General features: G+C 41.3%; 1 protein-coding gene across 1 annotated transcript; it reads left to right on the top strand.

The window, feature by feature from the left end:
• The first annotated feature begins 989 nt into the window (after positions 1-989).
• Positions 990-20664, top strand: SYAP1 (synapse associated protein 1). The gene is made up of 9 exons (XM_075264833.1): positions 990-1378; positions 3473-3591; positions 4011-4077; positions 6125-6198; positions 9317-9456; positions 10322-10467; positions 11175-11233; positions 12802-12946; positions 17520-20664. The coding sequence occupies exons 1-9, from the start codon at positions 1180-1182 to the stop codon at positions 17645-17647; spliced, it is 1077 nt and encodes a 358-aa protein (XP_075120934.1). The 5' UTR covers positions 990-1179; the 3' UTR covers positions 17648-20664.
• The last annotated feature ends 1696 nt before the right edge of the window (positions 20665-22360 follow it).

The following is a 22360-nucleotide window of genomic DNA, read 5'->3' as shown; positions in this document are numbered from 1 at the left end:
TAGATATTAAAGCCACAGTGGGATATATATATATATATATATAAATATATATATACACACACATATACACTACTGATAGAGAGGGTATAGGCATAGTAAGTTAAAGTGTCTAGGTGGTTGATAGGACAAAAAAAAATCTCAAATGATGTAATGCATTCAGTAACAGTGATAAAAGCAAGAATGTTTAGGGAGGACACACAGACGCATACTCATTAGGCCAGGTTCACATCTGTGCATAAGTTTCTGTTCGGGGAGTCCAAACGGAAACCTATTCTGCATAAAAAAGCAGTTACCTTAGGAAACCCGTGGACCCCATACACTATAATGGGGTCCATGTGGTTTCCGCAAGGAACATGCAGAGAGAAAAGTGCTGCTTACAGAACTTTTCTCTCCGCATTTTTCATGCAGAAAGGAGAAAGGAATGACCCGAACGCCGATGTGAACTGGACCTTATACAGAATAAGGACCAAATGGCCACTGTTCAGTGACACTGACCCGACGCGTTTCGGTGTGCAACCTTCTTCTGCGCCTTCTAGTGAGAACCTTTCATCACTCTGTTCAAAAAATAAGCATGATTTAGGTGCCGGATTTTTCTTTAATTCCCATGTTTAGCTTTTTTTTTTAATGGCTCCCTCAAAAATGGATATCTTGCAGATACAAACAGAGCCTAAGGCATAACCCTGTCAGACAAGGGTAAACACAGCCTAGGAGGGTGAGTTAGCAGTGAGGCCTGATGTAATAGCCTTTGGTATGGCTACACATTTGGTCCGTGTAACCTTGGTGACATGACAGCCTTCATATCTAGCTGCTGCAATTATACATCACTATCATACATATCAGGATATGACAACATCCGTCTTCACTGCCACGCAAGCGCACACCTCGCTGTACTGTAACGCGCATGCGGCAAGGTTGTCAGCAGGAGGGCGGTGTGGGGGGAGTGGTTAGGACTAGTGTCAGGTGATTGGATAGTGAGAGCTATTCTATAGAGGCTGCAGACGAGGTCACGTGAACACAACGACTGCTGCCATTGGTTGGACTGTATGCTGTTGACGTAGGAAGTAGAAACGAGGAAGTTTTGACGGACTCACCGATAATACAACAACAACAACAACATCATATTCGTCGGTAACTGTGTAGTGTCACCCCCGGGGACTGTCACCGGGCTCCGACGGCAGCATGTTTCGCGGTCTAGGCAGCTGGTTGGGCTTAGACCCAGAGCCGGACTCCAAGCCTGTGGAAGAGAAGGGTCAGCAGGTACAGAGCCCGAGCGAAGAGGAATCCACAAATGCGGAGCAGGGAGAGAGCAAAGGGCCGGAACAGACGGCACCTGAGGAGGCGGAGGATGTGCTGATCAGACAGGCCAAAGGCTTGGGCAGTAAGTCTCCAGCATTGTGCTATGGTGTCAGTGACGTGTGAATGTGCAGAGTAGACATCCCATCTCCTAGTTACTGATTATAGCGCCCCTTGTAGACCATGGCCAGATATCACGTGCCATCAGTTATCTGTTCCGGTGGGGTCTAATAGTATGCTACATATACTGGCAGAGACAGGAGTCAGGAAAGTATCACAGCAAACGACGCTTTATGGCGTATCATTATATATGCCACTGCTAGAGTCTTTGTCAACCCAGTCAATAAGTCCACCATAGAATTCCGCCAGCCATCTTGTGACCGTCCGATTGATGATGGGAATGTTTGTATGAACAATCCCATTATTAACATTAATAACTGTAACCACCCAAGCAGGGGGCAATGTAGTTGATAAAGGTACATTGAATGCTAAAGTTGGCTTTCTTTGCTGGCCGAAAATATCCAGCATGGTTGGTATGTTTTCAGCAGACTAAATGTCCGATCGCTGGCTGCTCCTTGGTGAAAGTAACGTGTATGGTCAGCTTTAGGCGTCTCACCAGCAGTGACCCTGCTCTGCCATATGGGTGACTGTCACTAATTTATGTCTGTCAACAGGAAACGTGATATCAAACCAGCCGGAATGCATTGTAGGAGATATTATTCTGAACATCATCACATCTTTCCGGAGATGCACTATTTCCTTGAAAAAGCAGTTTTTCAGAAATTCGCACATAACTGACAGGCTTTGTCATCTGTATTCAGTTTTTTTTTTTTTCAAAATACAGAGCCCATGGAGACTCTGGCTTACCCCATTGCAGCTGTGCCTCAATTGCACATTTCTAAAAATGACCTTTTCATAGAAGTAGTTCATCTGTTACACTATCTAGATTCTAAAGCTATGGTGGTACTCGGCATAATATCCCCTGCCATTCACTATGGCTGGGTTGAAATACAGTGTCCTGGTGACAGACTTCCATGAAGGGCCAATTAAAATGGCAGAAAATCAAGGAGAGGAATTGAGGTGAATTTTTGCTTCAGGTTCCTCTTGTTTTTCTGGATTAGTGTCTTGGAAATGGGTTCTGCTCTGATCTCTGTCTAACATAGAAAACAGTAGGAGGTAGAATCTGGCACTGCAAAGGGTCAGTGGGAGTTCTAAAGATGTGTCACCACTTTGTTTAGTGATAAAACCGGTATATTATTATATACAATTATTACACAATTATTATACAATTACAATTATATATTGTATATTATTATAAGGTCTGTTAGCACTATTAGTAGGTTAATAAATGCATCCAAATACCTTCAGCAGTGTTTTGAGTAATTTCTGGCGCCTACTCTATTGCGCAGGCATGTCTGTGTAATAGAGCCAGAGTAACGTCCCGTACCCAGAAAGTCCTGTCTTGAAGACAGGTAAGTATGATGGAGTAGGGTGGGTTAGTATAGATGATGTTCCGTTTCCAGAAACGGAACGTAATAGGAAAATTGGAAAATGTGCCTTGTGCGGTCTCATGACCGCCCTGGTGACCTAGGTAAATGTAGATTTTTGGTACGCTAAGTAATTTAGAAGGTCGGGAGAGAGTGGAGTGTTTTAGCTTCGATTAGAGAGATCAAATTATCTCGGACAAACCCTTTAAGTCAGAATGTTTTCCAAAGTGTGTGTGGGCCGGGGTGTAACATTCAGTGATATTGGTATTTTGTTATTTATAACAAAGTAGTAACAATTGCAAAAATGACTATATAGGGGCAGATGCATTTTCACTTTAGCAAAAATCTATCAAAGCAATATACACAGAAGGCAGACAAGTCCAAATAGCTAATGTGCCTGCTTATTTCTAACATTTTTCTGTTGATGTTCACTGTTTGTCTTTTTTATTTAAACTGAAAGATGTTTTCAGTCAATGGAGTCATAGAAGGAAAACAGATTTATATGGGGTTTTTTTTCTTCATTATAGAGATACAGTAGACTGAAAGTGATGGATGACGACTTCTGTCTACTCATTTCTTTTTTTATTTATTTGTCATGTGTTGCTAAACAAGTAAGGCAATGGCTGAACACAACCTAATAAAGAAAATCTACATTTTGTACATAAAGTGTTTTTTTTTTGTTTTTTTTCCAGGTTATCTTTTCAACATGGCTTCAGTCGCAACAAAAAAGATCTCTGAGTCGGTAACTGAGACTGCTCATACCCTCAAGAAATCTGTTGAAGAAGGAAGCATAGATGGCATCATTGATAAGGTTTGATGGCTTTATCCTCGGTGTGAGACGTTAAATGAGTGGCATTTATGAAGTAATCTCTATTCCTCCCATGAGAGCCAGTCCATATCAATGTGACAAGTTCTGGGACGTTTGGCCGTTTTTCAGATGACATCAGTGATCCCCCTCCTTCCAGTTTAGCTTTAATGTTTATCATCTGGATTTTAGATCTTGTCTCCACTTCTTGTATTTATGTACTAGCTCACCCAGTGTCATGGCTGCTAGTTATTTGAAAGCGTAGTTTCATTTGTATGTGAAGCAGACTTTTCTATTGTGCTTCATTTCTATCATAAATCCAAGAGGTTATGTCAGTTAAACCATTTCTATTCCGTGTTACACATAAATAAACACATGCCATTTTCCTAATTGACCCCTTAGAATTTGTTGCACTCTATTTACAGACCATCATTGGTGACTTCCAAAAAGAACAGGAAAAGTTTGTACAGGAGAAGTCAAATAAAAAGACAGGTATGATGTGGTGCCACGTTTTATAAAGTTATTACTTTTACCCAGATAACTGACCATCGCTGACTGTCCTTCTCATGGCTCTTTAGTGACACATTATAGATCCCCATTCCTTGCATTTGTGTATTTCTTATTGTTGTACTGATTGGCACGTTGCCATGTCTATCCTGTTATTCCTGTCCTATATTGTTTGTGAATCCTGTTTACTTTCACAGTAGTATTTTACTGTTTGCACATTTTTAAAGTGTACATTCACCCTTAATAAGTTTCCATATGAAATTCCTTATATAGCAATCTCCGTATGTTAACCTCCTCCTGACATCCGCTGTACTAGTATAGTGGATGCTGGGAGTTTAAACTTGGTGGCCACTCGGGAGCCGGGCAAAGGGAGTGTTTTACTATGGGATACCATAGCATAGCAGCAAAGCCGCCGGGTGTCTACTGTTTTATACAGTAGACACCCAGCGCTAATGCCCATGATCGGTGCCCGCACTGATTGCGGGCATTAACCCCTCTGGCGCCTTGGTCAAAGCTGACCAAGGCACCTTGTTCTCGGCAAGCTCTGGGTCCAGGATCCCATTGCCATGACAGCGGGGAGTCGTGTGAAGGCCCCCCGGCCTGTCATTCAATGGATTCTATTGCAGGCTACTCTATGTAGCCTGCAATAAAAATGATGTTTATTTTTTTGTAAAGCATTGCATTAGTGATCAGAGCCACTGGGGTTCAAGACCCCTAGGAAATCTAATAAATGCATAAAATTATTATTTTAATTTAAAATATATATATTTATGAAATAAAAGTTGAAATCGCCCCCCTTTCCCTAGAACACATATAAAAATACTTAAATACTGTGAAACACCTACACATTAGGTATCCCTAGTGCAATCTAATGAAGCTGAACAGCAATTTAGCTCAAGGGCAGAGAGTTGGACTTCAACTCATCTAAAGCCTAGTAACACTGTAGTTTCTTCATGTGCTTTATGTCACAGCTCACTAAAATAGTCATAATTAGCGTTTTTATTCTAGCCGTGTCAGTTTTCTAAAAGTGGGCAGAGCCAATATCAGAGCCAATGTTGGTGTCAAATGCACTTCACATTTACGCCTCATTTGTGATAAATGTCTGCATCTTAATTTTGCTGACTCCTCCCAGTCACAAGGATCATCAAGACTAGTGCATAATATGCCAGTGTTGATAAATCTGCCCCATAGTACTACAGCGTGGCATGTAATATGAAACAAAGTGCAGGTAGTTATTCAAAGCAAACGTGACAGAGTCAAAAGGAGCATAACCACCAGGGGAGTAACTAGTAAACACTGGGCAGCATAGCAAACTTTTGACTTGGGCCCCCTGACCCCCCACACGGCATAGTTCCCCCTTTACAGGCCCTCACATAGTAAAACACTCCCTTTGCTGGGCCCTACACATAACTCCCCGTTTACACATCATATGTGCCACAGTGGTCCCCCTCCACACAGTATAATGATCCCACAGTGGTCCCTTCACATAGTATAATGTCCTACAGCAGCCCCTACGGTGTTTGTAGAAGCTGCTATTGAACAGATGACATATGCAGTTCAAGCAATAGTAGCAGTACTGCAGATCACCATAAACCACCAATATACATTTGTCTGGGCTTTTGTGCTGCTCCTATAACTTGAATAGGAGTGGTGCTTCCTCTGTCCTCTAGCAGTTTCCAGCACCCGTAGGCTGCTAGAACAGATGATTTGTCTGGGGTCCAACACCCATACAGATGTGTGGTTATGTCATCAGTAATCTAAGGGACTCTAGGTATATAGTTATGGAGGCTGAGATGTGAGCTCCTTCTTTATAGCTGTGTTGCAGGAGTTGTCTTCATGAGTAGGTAGTGACAGAAGTTTTTGTCTCCCCCGTGGGACAGCCTATGTACAGCCTATGGCTGTATTATAAATATTGGGGAAGTAGGTACGTAATGAACAAACCAAGATATCGGAGTGCTTCTTTAAGGCAGTCATGTATGATTATTGAGTTTGGTGTTCTTCTGACATTTTTTTTTTTTTTTTTTTCAAATAGAAGCTGCAGTTCCTCCTTGGGTTGGTTACAATGAGGAGGAAACTATTCAACAACAAATTCTGGCCCTTTCCGCGGTAAGAATTGTCTTTTACTGGCTGCTTTATTTCACTCTTCACCCAGACCATAACTACATGTAAGGGTATGCTCACAAGTATTTTTTTTTTTTCTACATGCTTAACAGGTCCATTTAACTGATGCAAAAAGATGACCATCTGTTTACATAGAGATGTTAGTTTCTGGCTTTCACCCCACCCCCCTTCCCTAAGACCCAGAAATGTAAATACTATACTTTTGAGACAGTCCAAAGGGGAAAAAAAGGACAGAAGCTGGTCCTATTTTTTTCTCACATGCAAATGGTGGCCATCTGTTAAACAGATGAATGTAATAATAAAAAAAAAAAATTGTGAATATATCCTTAGATTGCTATGTTCGTTTTTAGCAGATAAGGCCATACATAAACTCCCTGGTCTTTACCATGAGAGATTATTTATTATGATTACTAGAGATCTAATGTAAATGCAGATCAAATAATATGCACAGTAAATGTATATTACATTACACAGGTTTGTATAGAACACTTACCATGCTTAAACATAGTATGGACTGTGTGTTATTTTTGTGTTTATAATGAGAGATAACAGACACAGCTCCCAGAGGCTTTATCAGCAAACTGCAATTGGCTGAATTAGGTGAGAGCACTTAGTCCCCCCTTCTCCCTGGAATTCCAGTACCTGTGTCCACCATCAGTTCATGTGTAACCATGGTTTTCACCGCCATTATTGCTGTACTGTCACTTTGATCATTGTAGCAGATGCTATTGAATTAAATAGTCTACTGAGGAACACTCTATATCGAGACGAGAATGCACAGAGACACTTAAAGGGGCTCTATCAGCAAAATTCTGCTGTATGAGCCCCACATATGCGTGAATAGCCTTTAAAAAGGCTATTCAGGCACCGCTAATCTTATTTTAAACCCCCGTCCCATTTTAAAATAAAACTATAAAAACATATAGGTAAATCATACCTGAACGTGCACCCTGGGCGGTGATGCACGATCCGACGTCATCTTCTGGCACGCCTACTAGAGATGAGCGAGTACTGTTCGGATCAGCCGATCCGAACAGCACGCTCGCATAGAAATGAATGGACGTAGCCGGCACGCGGGGGGTTAAGCGGCTGGCCGCCGTCAAAGCGGAAGTACCAGGTGCATCCATTCATTTCTATGGAGCGTGCTGTTCGGATCAGCTGATCCAAACAGTACTCGCTCATCTCTAACGCCTACCTCTTCTTTCTTCTTCTTTCGGCGACGCCCTCCGGTCTTGGCCCTTCCCCGGCTTCATCTTCATAGGTGTACCAGAAGATGAAGCCGTGCCTGAATAGCCTTTTTAAAGGCTATTCACGCATATGTGGGGCTCATACAGCAAAATTTTGCTGATAGAGCCCCTTTAATATAGGCAGACTAGATATCTGTATGGTCATTTATATGCTACCTTTCGAATAATTATCATCATTCTGATATTACAAACTTAGTCATGCTCTCAGTTTTAGACCTGGGCAACTAGTTCAGTGTCAGAACTTGCTATTTGTGTGCATGGGTGTGGCAGAAATACTGCTATATGTGCACAGAGCTCTATCCAATTTTTGCAATGCACCTTTGCCTATGTGCTATCTTTTGGCAGTAGATGTAGTCTTTTAGCTGTCAGTGGCAACATATATTAAGCTGGGAATTTTTGTTGGTTATACACCCTCAAATAATATTTTTTCTTCTTATTTCTTTTTGGTGATGGGGCTTGTATGTAGGTCTATCTACTATAATTTGCTGCGGTCTTATTCCCAACAATTGGGGAGTTCACACTATGTATAGGACCAACAACAATAAATTTTTTGATTTGTGGTGTACCGTATTTTTCGGACTATAAGACGCACCTAGGTTTTAGAGGAGGAAAATAGGGGAAAAAAATTTTGAAGCAAAAAATGGTAAAATATTTAATATATGGGAGTTGTAGTTTTGCAACAGCTGCAAGGCCACATTAACAGGTGACCCTGCAGCTGTACAGGGACGCATAGAGTGTTTTTTCTACTGTTATATATATTCTAGGGACAGGAGAACTTTTATTTATTTCATATTTTTATTATATATTTTTAAAGTTTTTTTTTTTTTTTTTACTATTTTATTCCCCCCCGGGGGCTTGAACCTGCAGTCACTTGATTGCAAGTCCCATAGACGGCAATACAACTGTATTGCCGTCTATGGGACATTCTGTATATTAGTACAGCAGTGACAGGCCTGGGAGCCTTCATTAGGCTCCCGGCTGTCATCTGAACAGGTCGGCTCCTGCGATATTGCCACGCAGGAGCCGGCCTGCAACTTTACAGGTATGGGGCCGGTGGGGAGCGGCCCCGGGGGAGAAGGGGCCGCCAATACATACCCAGCATCCGCTGTACTAGAGAGGCGGATGCCGGCGAGAGATAGACGCTGGCACAGGTGCCGGGGCCTGAGACATCGCTGCTCTCCTCTGCCCTGCATGAAGCCAGCGGCGGGGGGACGGAGGAGCGGAATAGCATCGCCGCTGCCGCTGCTGGCTTCATGCAGGGCAGAGGAGCGCAGCGATGTCTCAGGCCCCGGCGTCTATCCCTTGCCGGCATCCGCCTCTCTATTACAGCGGGTGCCAGGCGCCACATTCGGACTATAAGACGCACCCTTCTTTTCCCCCCCAAATTTGGGGGAAAAAAAAAGTGCGTCTTATAGTCCGAAAAATACGGTATACACCATATACCTTTACCCGGGACATTCTATTTTAATGCATAACAATAAATATTAGTTTTATCTTTATCTGTCATTTTTTCTGGATTAGTCATAGCATTTGTTCCTTTGGCATTAATTTAAATTGGTAACATTTTAGGGTACTTAAAACGCTTTTTTCCCCTTCATATTTTGGAAACAGGTGACCAATTTACAGCAATTCTGCCACTGTCATTGTGCCTTTTTTTAACAGCACTTTCACTGCTCTAGATAAATGCTGTGATTTGAATAATGTAACACTTTGGATATTTTATATGATTTCTATATATATAGTGAGTCATCCAGGTTAATCAATATAATTATATCTCCACATGAATACATCATTCAGTCTGTTATGGTGAGGACTTTGTATGGTAATTATTATTGTATGTTTTTCTTCCTTTTTAGGACAGGAGAAACTTCCTCAGAGACCCTCCTGCTGGTGTCCATTATAATTTTGAGTTTGATCAGATGTACCCCGTTGCTCTTGTAATGCTGCAGGAAGACGAGCTGCTAAATCGTATGAGATTTGATCTTGTTCCAAAACTGTGAGTGTTCTGAAGGTTTGACAGATAGTTCACACAGTGTGTAAGGAAATTGTTCATATATCTACACATTATTTGCATTATCAAATTAAGGAGGTCTTGGGCTGCTGACTACGTTTGACTCCCTTTTCAGCAGTGTTCCAAATATTCAGAGATTTTCTGGTTCTTCATGAATAAAACTAGGCTTGCAGTTTATCTTGCAGAATTGAAATACAAAATATATTAGAAAGTTGTATTATAGGGATCAGACTTTTAAAGGAGGTTTTCAGGCTTTCTGTTTTAGATGACCAATCCTTAGGAGAGTCCATCAGTATCTGATTGATGAGAGTCCAGAAATGTGAATAATGTACAGAGATGCAGTCGGCTCTATCCACTGGCAGTGGCCATGACATGCTATTGCATCTCAGCTAGCATTTACTTGCATAGACGCTGAGTTATAGCAGTCAGGAATGGCCACTGCATGTGTATGAAGCTGTCTGCTTCTGTCTCAGCAGCTGTAGCAGAAATACATAGTATGCAATCAGCTTATTGACTGAGTTTTCAAGTGTCAGACCCACATTGATCTGTTATTGATGACCTATCCGAAGGTTGGAGAACCTCTTTAGATTACAATGCCCCAAATAGTGACAGACATTTTGGACGCGACTGACTCCTTTTAAACATACCGATAATACCCGCCTATACTAGTTTTTGTGATCAATGCCTCTGTGCTGGATCCTTTTGATTCCCCTCCTATTTAACATAAAGGAAAATGGAGTTGTCCAATTCTAATATGAAAGGCCTGATTGTGTACATTCAATTGGCTAGGATGTTTTAATATGACAATGTATCATCTATGTTGAGTGTAAGAATTTTGAATTAATTTTAGTGTGAAAGAAGAGGTCTTTTGGAGGAATTATTTTTATCGGGTGTCCCTGATCAAGCAGTCTGCCCAGCTGACTGCACTGGCTGCCCAGCAAGCTACTGGAAAGTCTGATAAAACAAGCAGCAAGCAGTGTGATGGCGACTTAGAAGGTAAACTCGTGTCTGCATCCTTAAGATGACTGTAAAAGCGCAGTGGACATAAACATCCATAAATTTATTAAAAACTTGATGATGATGATTGAAATTTAACATATGGGACAGGGCTGCAATATTTGCACTCACTGCTAGAGTTTCTACAGAGAGTGAGCAACACAGCTTGCGGTAAGTAAATATTACCGAGAGCCTTGCTGTCTTGGTGATCTGTGAGGTTTATAGGTGTTGCTCACCTCTAGATTTAATATTGATGGCCTATCCCACCTCTGCAGTGAGTGGCTAACTAATAAGAGTCTGAAAATGGACCAAAGAATAGCTGGAGCACTATCTGTAGGCAAATGTAACGTATTGGACCTTGCCCTGACATTTATTCAGGCTGATTTGCAAAGCCATAAACTGATGATTATCTCTGTATTACGTCATAATTTTATGGCCACAAAGTATCTCTGCTTCTACTGCAACCACCTATATGCTATTTTTATTGGTAAAGGTATGGAAGGCATTTTCATGTCCCTTGGTGGCCAGTACTCGTCACAGCTTCTAATGCACAAAAGTCAGAATATACTGTGTTTAAAGATGAAGCAGACTTCTGGACTATAAAACATAGACCCTAAATCATTCCATGTGCTTCTAATAGCCTGATAAAGGATTGCATTTCCACAAGCAGGTATATAATGGCTTTTTTTTTCTTTAAACTGTTCTAGAAACTGTAAGACCAAAGACTCCACCGGTAGTTATCAAGTCTCCACATAAAACTCACGAGGTAACAATCCCTCCTTTCCATTGACACAATTTCGTTGTTCTATAGTTGTAAATGTAATCTTCTTACGGGAGGGTGTATTTGTGAGTTATCCATACCATTACTCTGAACACTCCGACTCTCCAACTCATACAATCCATATTTGTAGACTGGCATCAAGGCTGCTATAGAAATGAACAGAGAAACTGATTCCTGTTTACACGTAATATAATGGTACCAACTTATTGATAATGAATCAGGATTCTGGAGTATTTTTCACAATAAAATTGGTGTGTATGCTTTACATCACATTTGTTAACAGTTTTATACACTTTTTTTTTAATGTAAATTATGAACACCATATAGGGATCACAATGACACCAAAATAAAATCAGGCTTACATCTCCATTTCTATGTGTTTCAGACTGATTGTAACAATTTCTGCAAGTTTCTGACCTTGTTGAAAAGGGGACAGGGTTCATTATGCAAAACCAGAATTTTGGTGCATTTTCTGTTGGAAACTAAGCTAACTAATAAGAGGTGTAAAGTTATACTAAAATGTCTTAAAACTATGCAAGGCTTTGAAACCGCATTAGAGACTTTGGAAAATGTGGCACAGTTTAAGACTGGTCTAACTTTCCACTGTCCAAAACTTAGCCTGAATTAGTTTATCTGCTAAACTGTGTTAGTAGTAGAGTCAAATTGCAGGTCACGTTGCAAAGCTGGGGACCAGAAGGGAATGGATAACTCACAAATACAGCCCCCGGTAAGAAAGGGAACTGACAAGGGATTTATTTATTTTGGTGAGAGTACTTCTTTAAACCAAGAAATATATGAAGAATCAGCCATGACCCTTCCTTCCCTAATTCTCTGTGCTGGACAACTCATGTTTTTCAACATATAATTTTATCTGTGTTTAGAATTCATATTTTATTTCTAGATTAAACAGAACCTTCCATATCCTCTTGGGTAAGGAGTGTTATACCATAGCAAAGCTGACAGTTATACTTCTAGCTTTGCCTGTATCTTACCCTGTTGTAGAGATATCAGTGCCGTTCGTTTTGGCTACCGATGTTCTATAGACTTGTACTGTGATGACACTAAGCTGTGAGACCACTTCCTGTAATGGTGCAGTGATATTGGTAGCCAAAACTAATGGCACTGATATCTCTTCAACAGGGTACGATACAGGCAAAGCTAAAAGTGTGGCAAATTCAGCACACCATCAGCTTTCCAACTGTACATAACCCTGCCGATTTTTAGAGGACATGAAGGGTATTTAGACGACAAAAAGATTTCCCAATTTTTCAGTTTGTGCCAGAGCAGCAAATCTATTCTTGCTGTTTATAGCACAAATTATGCCCCTCATTAAACCCCACCTACGTTTCTCTGCACTCGCTCTAATGTGGCTTGTGGACCCTCTGGCTCTCACTAAATACATCTCAGTACATGCAGAATGCAAAGTTACAATACCTGCTACTCTGCTTTTATTCTTTCTGGCCCAGTTCTGAATCCCATCCTCATTTCTGTAAAATGGCCCCAAGCTGTTGGGAAATTCCCTTTCACTATAATGTAATATTAATAATACACAGGAAGAAGAGGAGATTTCTACCAGCCCTGGAATGTCAGAATTTGTTAGTGAAGCTTTCGACTCTTGCAACATAAACCAAGAAGATCTGAGAAAAGAAATGGAACAGTTTGTTCTTGACAAAAAAGATGAACTTGACGCAGCAGAAGGTAAATGTTATTTTTTGTGCACCCTACTACACTGTAACTGAAAGAGATGCTACACTGCAAGTTGTAGACTACAAAAAAATGCAATGGACGCTTCCATTAATTTCTATGGGAGCGTGCTATTCAAAACGGCTGTTTCGAATAGTGTTTGCTCATCTCTAAAAATAACAAATTACTTGGGCTGGAAGATCTCACTCATTAACTTTGAGGAGAATGGCCTGCCTGAATTGGCAAATTGGGGTCACGACCTGTTCTCCCCATAATGACTTTCCAATGTGGGAACCACACCTGCCGAGCAAATAACGCATATCGTGCGGACATGCCATAAAAGTTTGACAGAAGTGACTATTAAATCAGATCAGTGGTAAATTGCTATAATGTACTTCTTGGTAAGTAAATCTTGTGTTTAGTTTTTCCAGTGTAGAGTTAATAAGTTATCACCATAAATAAGAGGTAACCGGATGTAAAGCATTCAGTTACTTAAACCAACAGTTTTAAGATTACAGATTTACTGCGTTATACCACAGAACAACTGGCATACTGTCTGTGACTGGTTTTTCATTGTATTATTGGTTTTTGGGTGTGTTCAGAAATTGAAGTTAAAGGGGCACTCCCACAGCAACCATCATATTTCATATACAAGAACTTTTCAAAATACTGTCGCCCATTAAAAGCTACCTAAATGCTATATGTCATATATATATATATATATATATATATATATATACATTGTCCTTGTTGCCTGCTTATGTGCAGGCAGCAGGGACTATCTCATCTGCTGCTCTTATAAGGTATCAGGGATTAGGTTATAGGAAATGAGTGTTTCTTCTAGCCATTGTTAGTGTCATTTATTTGTGGGGGCATGGGAACGTTATACTGTGTGTGGGCCACTAATGGGGAATAATAGAGTATGGGAAAGTGGGGGGCCACTACTGGGGCATTAGTGCCCCCCCCCCCCCCCCCAGACATATTATAATGCTCCTTTGTGTCCTCCCACACAGTATAATGCTTCTTAAAGCCCCTACCCACACAGTATAATGCTCCCCAATGCTCCTAATCCCCCCTAATTCTTCTCAATGCCCCTCACACAATGTAATGCTTTTTAGTGCCCCATACACACTAAATCTGGGGTGCATCTTATCATCTAAAAATACAGCAAATACTGGACATGTTCAGCTTAGACCTTCAGCTGATGGTGGACCCCAATCAGTAGACCTTATGTTAAAAGTGGTTGAGCATCCGTGGTTTATTTACATGGCTGCCAAAGTTTAAAAACAAAAAAAAAAAAAAACTTGTCTGTTTAAAAAGCACCTTTAAGGGGGTTGTCCAGGCCAAATATATATATATATATATATATATATATATATATATATATATATATATATATATATATATATATATATATATATACACACACACCGGCCACTTTATTAGGTACACCATGCTAGTAACGGGTTGGACCCCCTTTTGCCTTCAGAACCGCCTCAATTCTTCGTGGCATAGATTCAACAAGGTGCTGGAAGCATTCCTCAGAGATTTTGGTCCATATTGACATGATGGCATCACACAGTTGCCGCAGATTTGTCGGCTGCACATCCATGATGCGAATCTCCCGTTCCACCACATCCCAAAGATGCTGTATTGGATTGAGATCTGGTGACTGTGGAGGCCATTGGAGTACAGTGAACTCATTGTCATGTTCAAGAAACCAGTCTGAGATGATTCCAGCTTTATGACATGGCGCATTATCCTTCTGAAAGTAGCCATCAGATGTTGGGTACATTGTGGTCATAAAGGGATGGACATGGTCAGCAACAATACTCAGGTAGGCTTTGGCGTTGCAACGATGCTCAATTGGTACCAAGGGGCCCAAAGAGTGCCAAGAAAATATTCCCCACACCATGACACCACCACCACCAGCCTGAACCGTTGATACAAGGCAGGATGGATCCATGCTTTCATGTTGTTGACGCCAAATTCTGACCCTACCATCCGAATGTCGCAGCAGAAATCGAGACTCATCAGACCAGGCAACGTTTTTCCAATCTTCAATTGTCCAATTTCGATGAGCTTGTGCAAATTGTAGCCTCAGTTTCCTGTTCTTAGCTGAAAGGAGTGGCACCCGGTGTGGTCTTCTGCTGCTGTAGCCCATCTGCCTCAAAGTTCGACGTACTGTGCGTTCAGAGATGCTCTTCTGGCTACCTTGGTTGTAACGTGTGGCTATTTGAGTCACTGTTGCCTTTCTATCAGCTCGAACCAGTCTGGCCATTCTCCTCTGACCTCTGGCATCAACAACGCATTTCCGCCCACAGAACTGCCGCTCACTGGATGTTTTTTCTTTTTCGGACCATTCTCTGTAAACCCTAGAGATGGTTGTGCGTAAAAATCCCAGTAGATCAGCAGTTTCTGAAATACTCAGACCAGCCCTTCTGGCACCAACAACCATGCCACGTTCAAAGGCACTCAAATCACCTTTCTTCCCCATACTGATGCTCGGTTTGAATTGCAGGAGATTGTCTTGACCATGTCTACATGCCTAAATGCACTGAGTTGCCGCCATGTGATTGGCTGATTAGAAATTAAGTGTTAACGAGCAGTTGGACAGGTGTACCTAATAAAGTGGCCGGTGAGTGTATGTGTGTATATATATATATATATATATATATATATATATATATATATATATATATATAATATACATTTTTTAAATTGGCCAAGGGCAGTGAAGGAAATAAATAAATAAGAAAAAGTACTGTCCCCAGTGCTCTGGTATCCTATGGTGTCCGCTTGAAGTGAAACTCTGATCCAGCTGTGACGTCTTGTGTCCCTTCCTGAGGCCAATCAGCGGCTTCATCTAAACTTGGACCAAATTTAGACTAAATGTAGAAATCTATGATAGAATGGACTCCTCAGCTTTCATGGATTCTATTCTTCTGCAAGGCGCTTCAGTTCTTGCACGGGATAGTGCTGGATTTGTGTAGGAACCGGATCAAATTTTTTTCCTGCATCGTTGTTTTGTCTGGCTCCCTCGGGTCCACTGCCGTAGTAGTGAAACCATGTGCCACCATATCCACTCATCTGCAGCACTTGGCAACAGTAAAAGGGGAGGAGATACAGTGGCCTCAGGGACAGAATTGCCATGAGACAACAGGGGGCGCCACCTGGTGAAAAAGGGCGCTGGTGGCATACATTGATGTGGGTGCAGTGTCTACCATCCAAGGACTGGGTATATTCACTGCCTAAGGTGATAGACTCTGCACCTGCATCACTATGGAGGGACCCTAATGTGATGTTCATAGGAAATGCTGGGGCACACTGCCCACCTGTATGCATTATCTATTCTTCAGGCTCCTGTGGTATCCAGTAGGAGGCAGGAGCTGGATGAATAGACTGTTACACAGCAGCTCCCTTAGTCCTGGCACAATGCATCAGGGTAGGATTTATTTGTCAGGCAGAAGATTATATAGACTTCAGAGACCACTATGTGGGGGTATTATTACAGTAAAGATACTATTACTTATGGGGACTCATACCTGTGGAGTGTGACTGTTATGGCATTATTACTTTAATAGTACTCCCAGAGGTAATAGTCCACCCAAATAAATAATAGTGTTACACATATGTGGAGACAAGAACCATTATGGGAGGACATCATTGCTCTAATAGTACCCCCTCCTCCACAGACCGTCCCACATTTGCACAGTGTGGCAGTTAGGGCATTGGTCAGGACTTGTGGTGCACACTTGGAGCAAGAAATGACCTTTAAGGGGCTCTATCATTGGGAAAAGTCATTTTTAGATAAGCACATCCTTGCATAGCCTTTTGGAAAGGTTATTCCACACGTACCTTTTATATGTAAATTACCTCAGTAGTGTTTGAATAAGGCTGTTCTTATTCATATGCTAATTAGCATTCTCTGTGTACTCTGGAAGTGTCTGTGTGCACTGTCTGCTCTATGTGTATGAGAGCGGAGAGAGGAGTCAGCAGCAGCAGCAGCCTCTCTGCTCTCATACACAAAGAGAATAGCAGATGGTGCTCACAGACACTTCCGGGGTGCACAGAGAAGGCTAATTAGCATATGAATAAAAACGGACTTATTCAAACACTACTGAGGCGATTTACATACAAAAGGTTTGTGTGAAGTAGCCTTTCTAAAGGATGTGCTTAGCTAAAAATGGCTTTCCCCAATCATAGAGCCCCTTTAACCAAATATGCGCCTTAATATCATCCCTCTGCTGTAGAAAACTGGGGAAGAGTGAATGAGAAGTTACCCCCACTGTACAAGTATGACAATTACTCTGTGGGTACTGTATAGAGGTTTGTGGGTTATACAGAACCCATACACAGGGGAGTAAGGGTATGTTCACACGGTGGAAACCTTTTCCCAGTATAATGCCCAGTGGTGCCTTGCTGGAGCGCCAGACTGTGGACTTTGTCTCCCTTTATATTTTCTATTCCTTTTGTATCCACTCCTGGCATTGGGTCAGAAAAACTGCAGCAAAGGCTGCCACATAAACTGCATGTGTGATTTCATCCTAAATGTGATTTTCTTTTCTTTCTTTTTTTCTTTCTTCAGAGGAAACAGAAGACTGGATAAAGGAACTGCAGGAAGTGGTCCAGGAATATGAAGTAGTCTCTGACGCAGACAAAATTAAAGATGAGAACTGGGACAAGGAGATTGAGGAGCTTCTCCAGGAAAATTAACTCTTTCATTTCACTGTGGTTTACTGGAAAGCTTCTGTATGTAGTCATTCCTGCACAATGCAAAATACTCTCAACTCTGTGAAGTGATCTTTGGGATTTTAGTGCAGTTTTCCATGATGGACTCTATGATAGATTCTAATGAAGATTGCAGTTGAACGTTTCATGATGTCAGCTGGACCAGTATTGCAGTTTGCATGGACCTTTGGGCTGTGGGAAACCCTTCCTTTTATGGTTTTATTATGTAAAAATATTTCATAAGTGATCATTTAATGACTAAAGCAATGATTTCTACTTATGTGGTATATTGGTTGTAAGTTATACAAGAATATTTTTCAGTTTACATCCTTTGAACCAAACATAAGTTCAATAATAAGTGTCACACTAACAAAATATTTTCCCCAACAATGCCAGCAATTCCTTGGTGCCAAAGAGTACAGTATACGGCTACTACTATACATCAATATTGGGGGTTAATAGAGATGAGCGAGTACTATTTGAAACGGCAGTTTCGATTAGCACGCTCCCATAGGAATGAATGGGAGCGGCCGGCGCACAGGGGGTTAAGCGGACGGATGCCAGCTGCGTCCATTCATTCCTATGGGAGCGTGCTATTCGGAACTGACGTTTCGAATAGTACTCGCTCATCTCTAGTGGTTAACATTTGAAAAGCCATTCAGAGACTCAATACCAGCCTTCACTAGTAAAGCGAAGATTTGGCTATCACCCGCTAAGTGGCTTAAACGATTTTGAGTTGGCATTTGGCAGACCGCACCAGAAAAACATGAATAGTTAGGAAGTCTTCAAAACTCTGTAATACTTTGTGTTGTATTTTGTCAGACTCACACGGGTATTCTGAGTTTTGTTCATAGAATAGGAAATCATACAATTTTCTAATATACATGCATTTGAATGCGTGCGTGAGCGCACGCACATACAGTAGAGTTGTGGATGGATGAGGAATAAACATGGAGTCAGTCATATGACTCTTGCACTCATTAGCTTCAGGTTACTTCACTTTACTGTGTCAGCACACGATGAAGTAGGATTAATGGTGGAATAATTCTTATTGTTGTTTGTCTGTATTTACATGTCTGTCTCAAGGTGATGTGCTTATGTACTTTAATAAAGGTAACTGCAGACACAGAAGATGAGGTTATGAATTTATAAGAGCTGCTGTATATAAAATACTTTATCAGTGCTGCTTATCTGTAGGCTACTCTTCACCTGCTAGATACCTGAACAATGTTCGCACAATGTCGAGACATGTGCCAGACATCTGGTTTTGTAAACTTTGACTACTGCGCTGATATAAGGAAGATATGTATGCGGATGTTAAATGCATGTACAGTTCATTATAAGTGTATGATTTCCTATTGTATACATACAAATCAAAACCAGATAATCACTTTAATTTTAGTTTTCATGGACTTTGGGGCTTCCTAATGATGCCTAAGGCTGAGTGCACACAGAGTATTTTGGACCGCATCCCATTGGTTGACAGGCAGATTATCAAGTTTATTATCATTCACTTCTTTATAATGGGACTACAAAAAAAACTATCCAGGATGCAGGTATGGCAAACTAGGGGGTCTTTAATTTCCAAGATGCATATTTTAAGAAACGAAAGATCAAAGTGATACAAAGCGTACAGCAGCAATGGTTCAACCCTTACCATGTACCATGTTACATATCGCTGCAAAACTGACAGTCTTCTAAGTTTAGCGCACTGTCAGTTTGGTGGGTGCCTTGGTACAGAGATATTGCTGCTGTTCGTTTCAGTACTGATATCATTGTCAGCCTTGCAGTGATTCTCTACGCTGAATTCAGTGCACTGTCAGCTTTGCAGTGATATGTAACATGGCACACAGTAGAGGACATGAAAGGTCTTTCAGCTCTTCTACAACGCTAGATACAACCAATGGATGGATGTGACTCCGATTCTGGAGAGATGTTTTTTCATTTTACATGTTACAGTTGCCTTTCTGTGATATAGAAAAGGTTATTTCTCCATCCCTGAATATGTCATAGGAAGTAGTGCCTTCCACAGTAGTATAGTGCTAACATTTGTACTCTCCATATAACTGTATTTTGTTGAAGCTCTCCTCTTGACAAAACTGACAATAATGAAATCCTAGATTGTGTAATGATACTAATGGTAATTAAAGACAACCAACAATTTCTAACAATGCCTGATGTTTTCTAGGTGCTTCCTCTAATATTCAGCACGCATTTATTAGGAAAGTTCTCTGGGCTTATACTATTATACTTGACTTTTGATGCAAGTGGTCTGCAAGGACAAGTGTCTGCTATGTTTCCATTTAACAATATGTTGCTTTATAACATATCCTAAATGGTTATTACTGAGTTATGCTATCACTTTCTTGTCCAGGTACAGCTGTGCTCCAACAATGAACCCATGCATGTGCTTATCTTAACAGATGGAGGAATAATTCTTGCTAGGAGGGATGGTCATTTCATCAGTTACAAAGTTATTAAACTATGTAGCAAGATACACAATATGTAGTTTTCCCTATCGACTGCCCACTCTGGCCATTGTAGGTTACACATGTAATTGAGCTATTGGGGGGGGGGGTGCAGATCTTGGTAGAAGGTACATAGGAGGTGGATGATGTCACATTTGTTGTGCTGATGGTTTATTGTTATGGTTGCTCATGTTCATGTTGCTCATTTCTTCCCATGCAGTGTGCATCAAGTTATGTGAAGGCCTTTCATATGAGTGCTTATTCTTGACTCCTGTACTAGGACCTTGAGTAGTCAAACTGATTGAGATGGGCCTGTATTGATTCCTCTTGTTAGCCTGAGTGCGATCTTCAATATATTTATCAAAAAGTGAAACCAGTTTTGTGACACTATAACTGTGCCAGCTATACCCAAAAGAAAACTCTGTTTTTACACCCCCGGAAGACAGTATTCCTCCCATACTACCTTGTAAGAGAGAGGACAAAGACGCGTCTTCTGAAACTTTTACTGATGAGAATTTTTTGAAATTTGATTTTTAAAGTCAGTTTTGCTTAAACCTATGTTGGTATATTTATTGCCAGATTTATTAAATGGCTAGCATTTTTGTCGTGAGATGTTACTGTACTTTCTACCACACACTCTCTTACTGAAGTAAAATTGCAACAATTTTAGTGACTTTCTAAAATGTTGCATTGATAAGTTTGATCTAAGTTATTCTAAACCCGCTAGCCATGCCCACTTCTCTACCCACTTTTCTAATCGTAATGCACTCCATGGTCTCTGAAGTAAAAACCAGGTCGTTAGAGTCAAAACTTAGACTTCAACTTCAAAATAAAATGGCTTATTACACTATGTGATCAAAAGTATCTGGACACCTGGCTGAAAATGACTTACAAGTTTGTGGTGCCCTCCATCGGTAATGCTGGAATTCAATATGGTGTTGGCCCACCCTTAGCCTTGATGGACAGCTTCCACTCTCGCAAGCATACGTTCAATCAGGTGCTGGAAGGTTTCTTGGCGAATATCAGCCCATTCTTCACGGAGTGCTGCACTGAGGAGAGGTATCGAGGTCGGTGAGGCCTGGCACGGCACAAAGTCGGCGTTCCAAAACATCCCAAAGCTGTTCTATAGGATACAAGTCAGGACTCTGCGCAGGCCAGTCCATTACAGAGATGTTATTGTCGTGTAACCACTCTGCCACAGGTCGTGCAGTATGAACAGGTGCTCGATCGTGTTGAAAGATGCAATCGCCATTCCCGAATTGCTCTTCAACAATGGGAAGCAGGAAGGTGTTTAAAACATCAATGTAGGCCTGTGCTGTGATAGTGCCACGCAAAACAACAAGGGGTGCAAGCCCCCTCCATGAAAAACATGACCACACCATAACACCACCGCCTCTGAATTTTACTGTTGGCACTACACACGCTGGCAGATGATGTTCACTGAGTACTCGCCATACCCACACCCTGCCATCGGATCGCCACATTGTGTACCATGACTCGTCACTCAACACAACGTTTTTCCACTGTTCAATCGTCCAATGTTTACGCTCCTTACACCAAGCGAAGTGTCATTCGGCATTGACCTGCGTGATGTGTGGCACCCAATCACCTGACCATGTTCGAAGTCCGTGAGTTCCGCGGCGCGCCCCATTCTGCTCTCTCACAATGTCTGTCTACTGAGGTCGCTGGTATGGAGTACCTGGCAGCACAATGCACCTAATATGAAAAACGTATGTTTTTGGGGGGTGTCTGGATACTTTTGATCACATAGAGTCCCTTTAAATATACACTATCATTGGGAAAAGTCATTTTTAGATAAGCACATCCTTGCATAGCCTTTAGAAAGGCTATTCCACACCTACCTATAGTATGTACATCATCTCAGTTTTTGAATGAGCCTGTTTTTATCCATATGCTAATTAGCCTCTTGGTGCACCCCAGAAGTCTCATTATGCACCCTCTGCCTATTGTTTACTATGTAGCCTGTGCTGCTGCTGAAGACTTCCTGCTTCCTGTTTGCACACACAGATAGGAGAGAATAGTAGAGAGGAGGCTGCTGAGAACTTCCTGTGCTGGCTGGAAGCTAATTAGTATATGAATAAAAACTGGCTCATTCAAAAACCACTGAGGAAATTTACATACAAAAGGTAGATGTGGAATAGCCTTTCTAAAGACTATGCATATATGTGCTTAGCTAAAAATGCCTTTTCCCAATGATAGAGCCCTTTAA

Source organism: Leptodactylus fuscus, chromosome 2 (genome assembly GCF_031893055.1).
Source record: "Leptodactylus fuscus isolate aLepFus1 chromosome 2, aLepFus1.hap2, whole genome shotgun sequence".
NCBI classification, from domain to species: domain Eukaryota; kingdom Metazoa; phylum Chordata; class Amphibia; order Anura; family Leptodactylidae; genus Leptodactylus; species Leptodactylus fuscus.
This window is presented reverse-complemented; position numbering and strand designations above follow the sequence as displayed.

What these genes read in the sequence shown, in the direction of transcription:
- SYAP1 (XM_075264833.1), top strand. Translation starts at nt 1,180, where the DNA reads ATGTTTCGCGGTCTAGGCAGCTGGTTGGGCTTAGACCCAGAGCCGGAC. An exon ending in TAGATGGCATCATTGATAAG is followed by an intron (nt 3,592 to 4,010) that starts GTTTGATGGCTT and finishes CTCTATTTACAG; the next exon opens with ACCATCATTGGTGACTTCCA. An exon ending in TGAACTTGACGCAGCAGAAG is followed by an intron (nt 12,947 to 17,519) that starts GTAAATGTTATT and finishes TTCTTTCTTCAG; the next exon opens with AGGAAACAGAAGACTGGATA.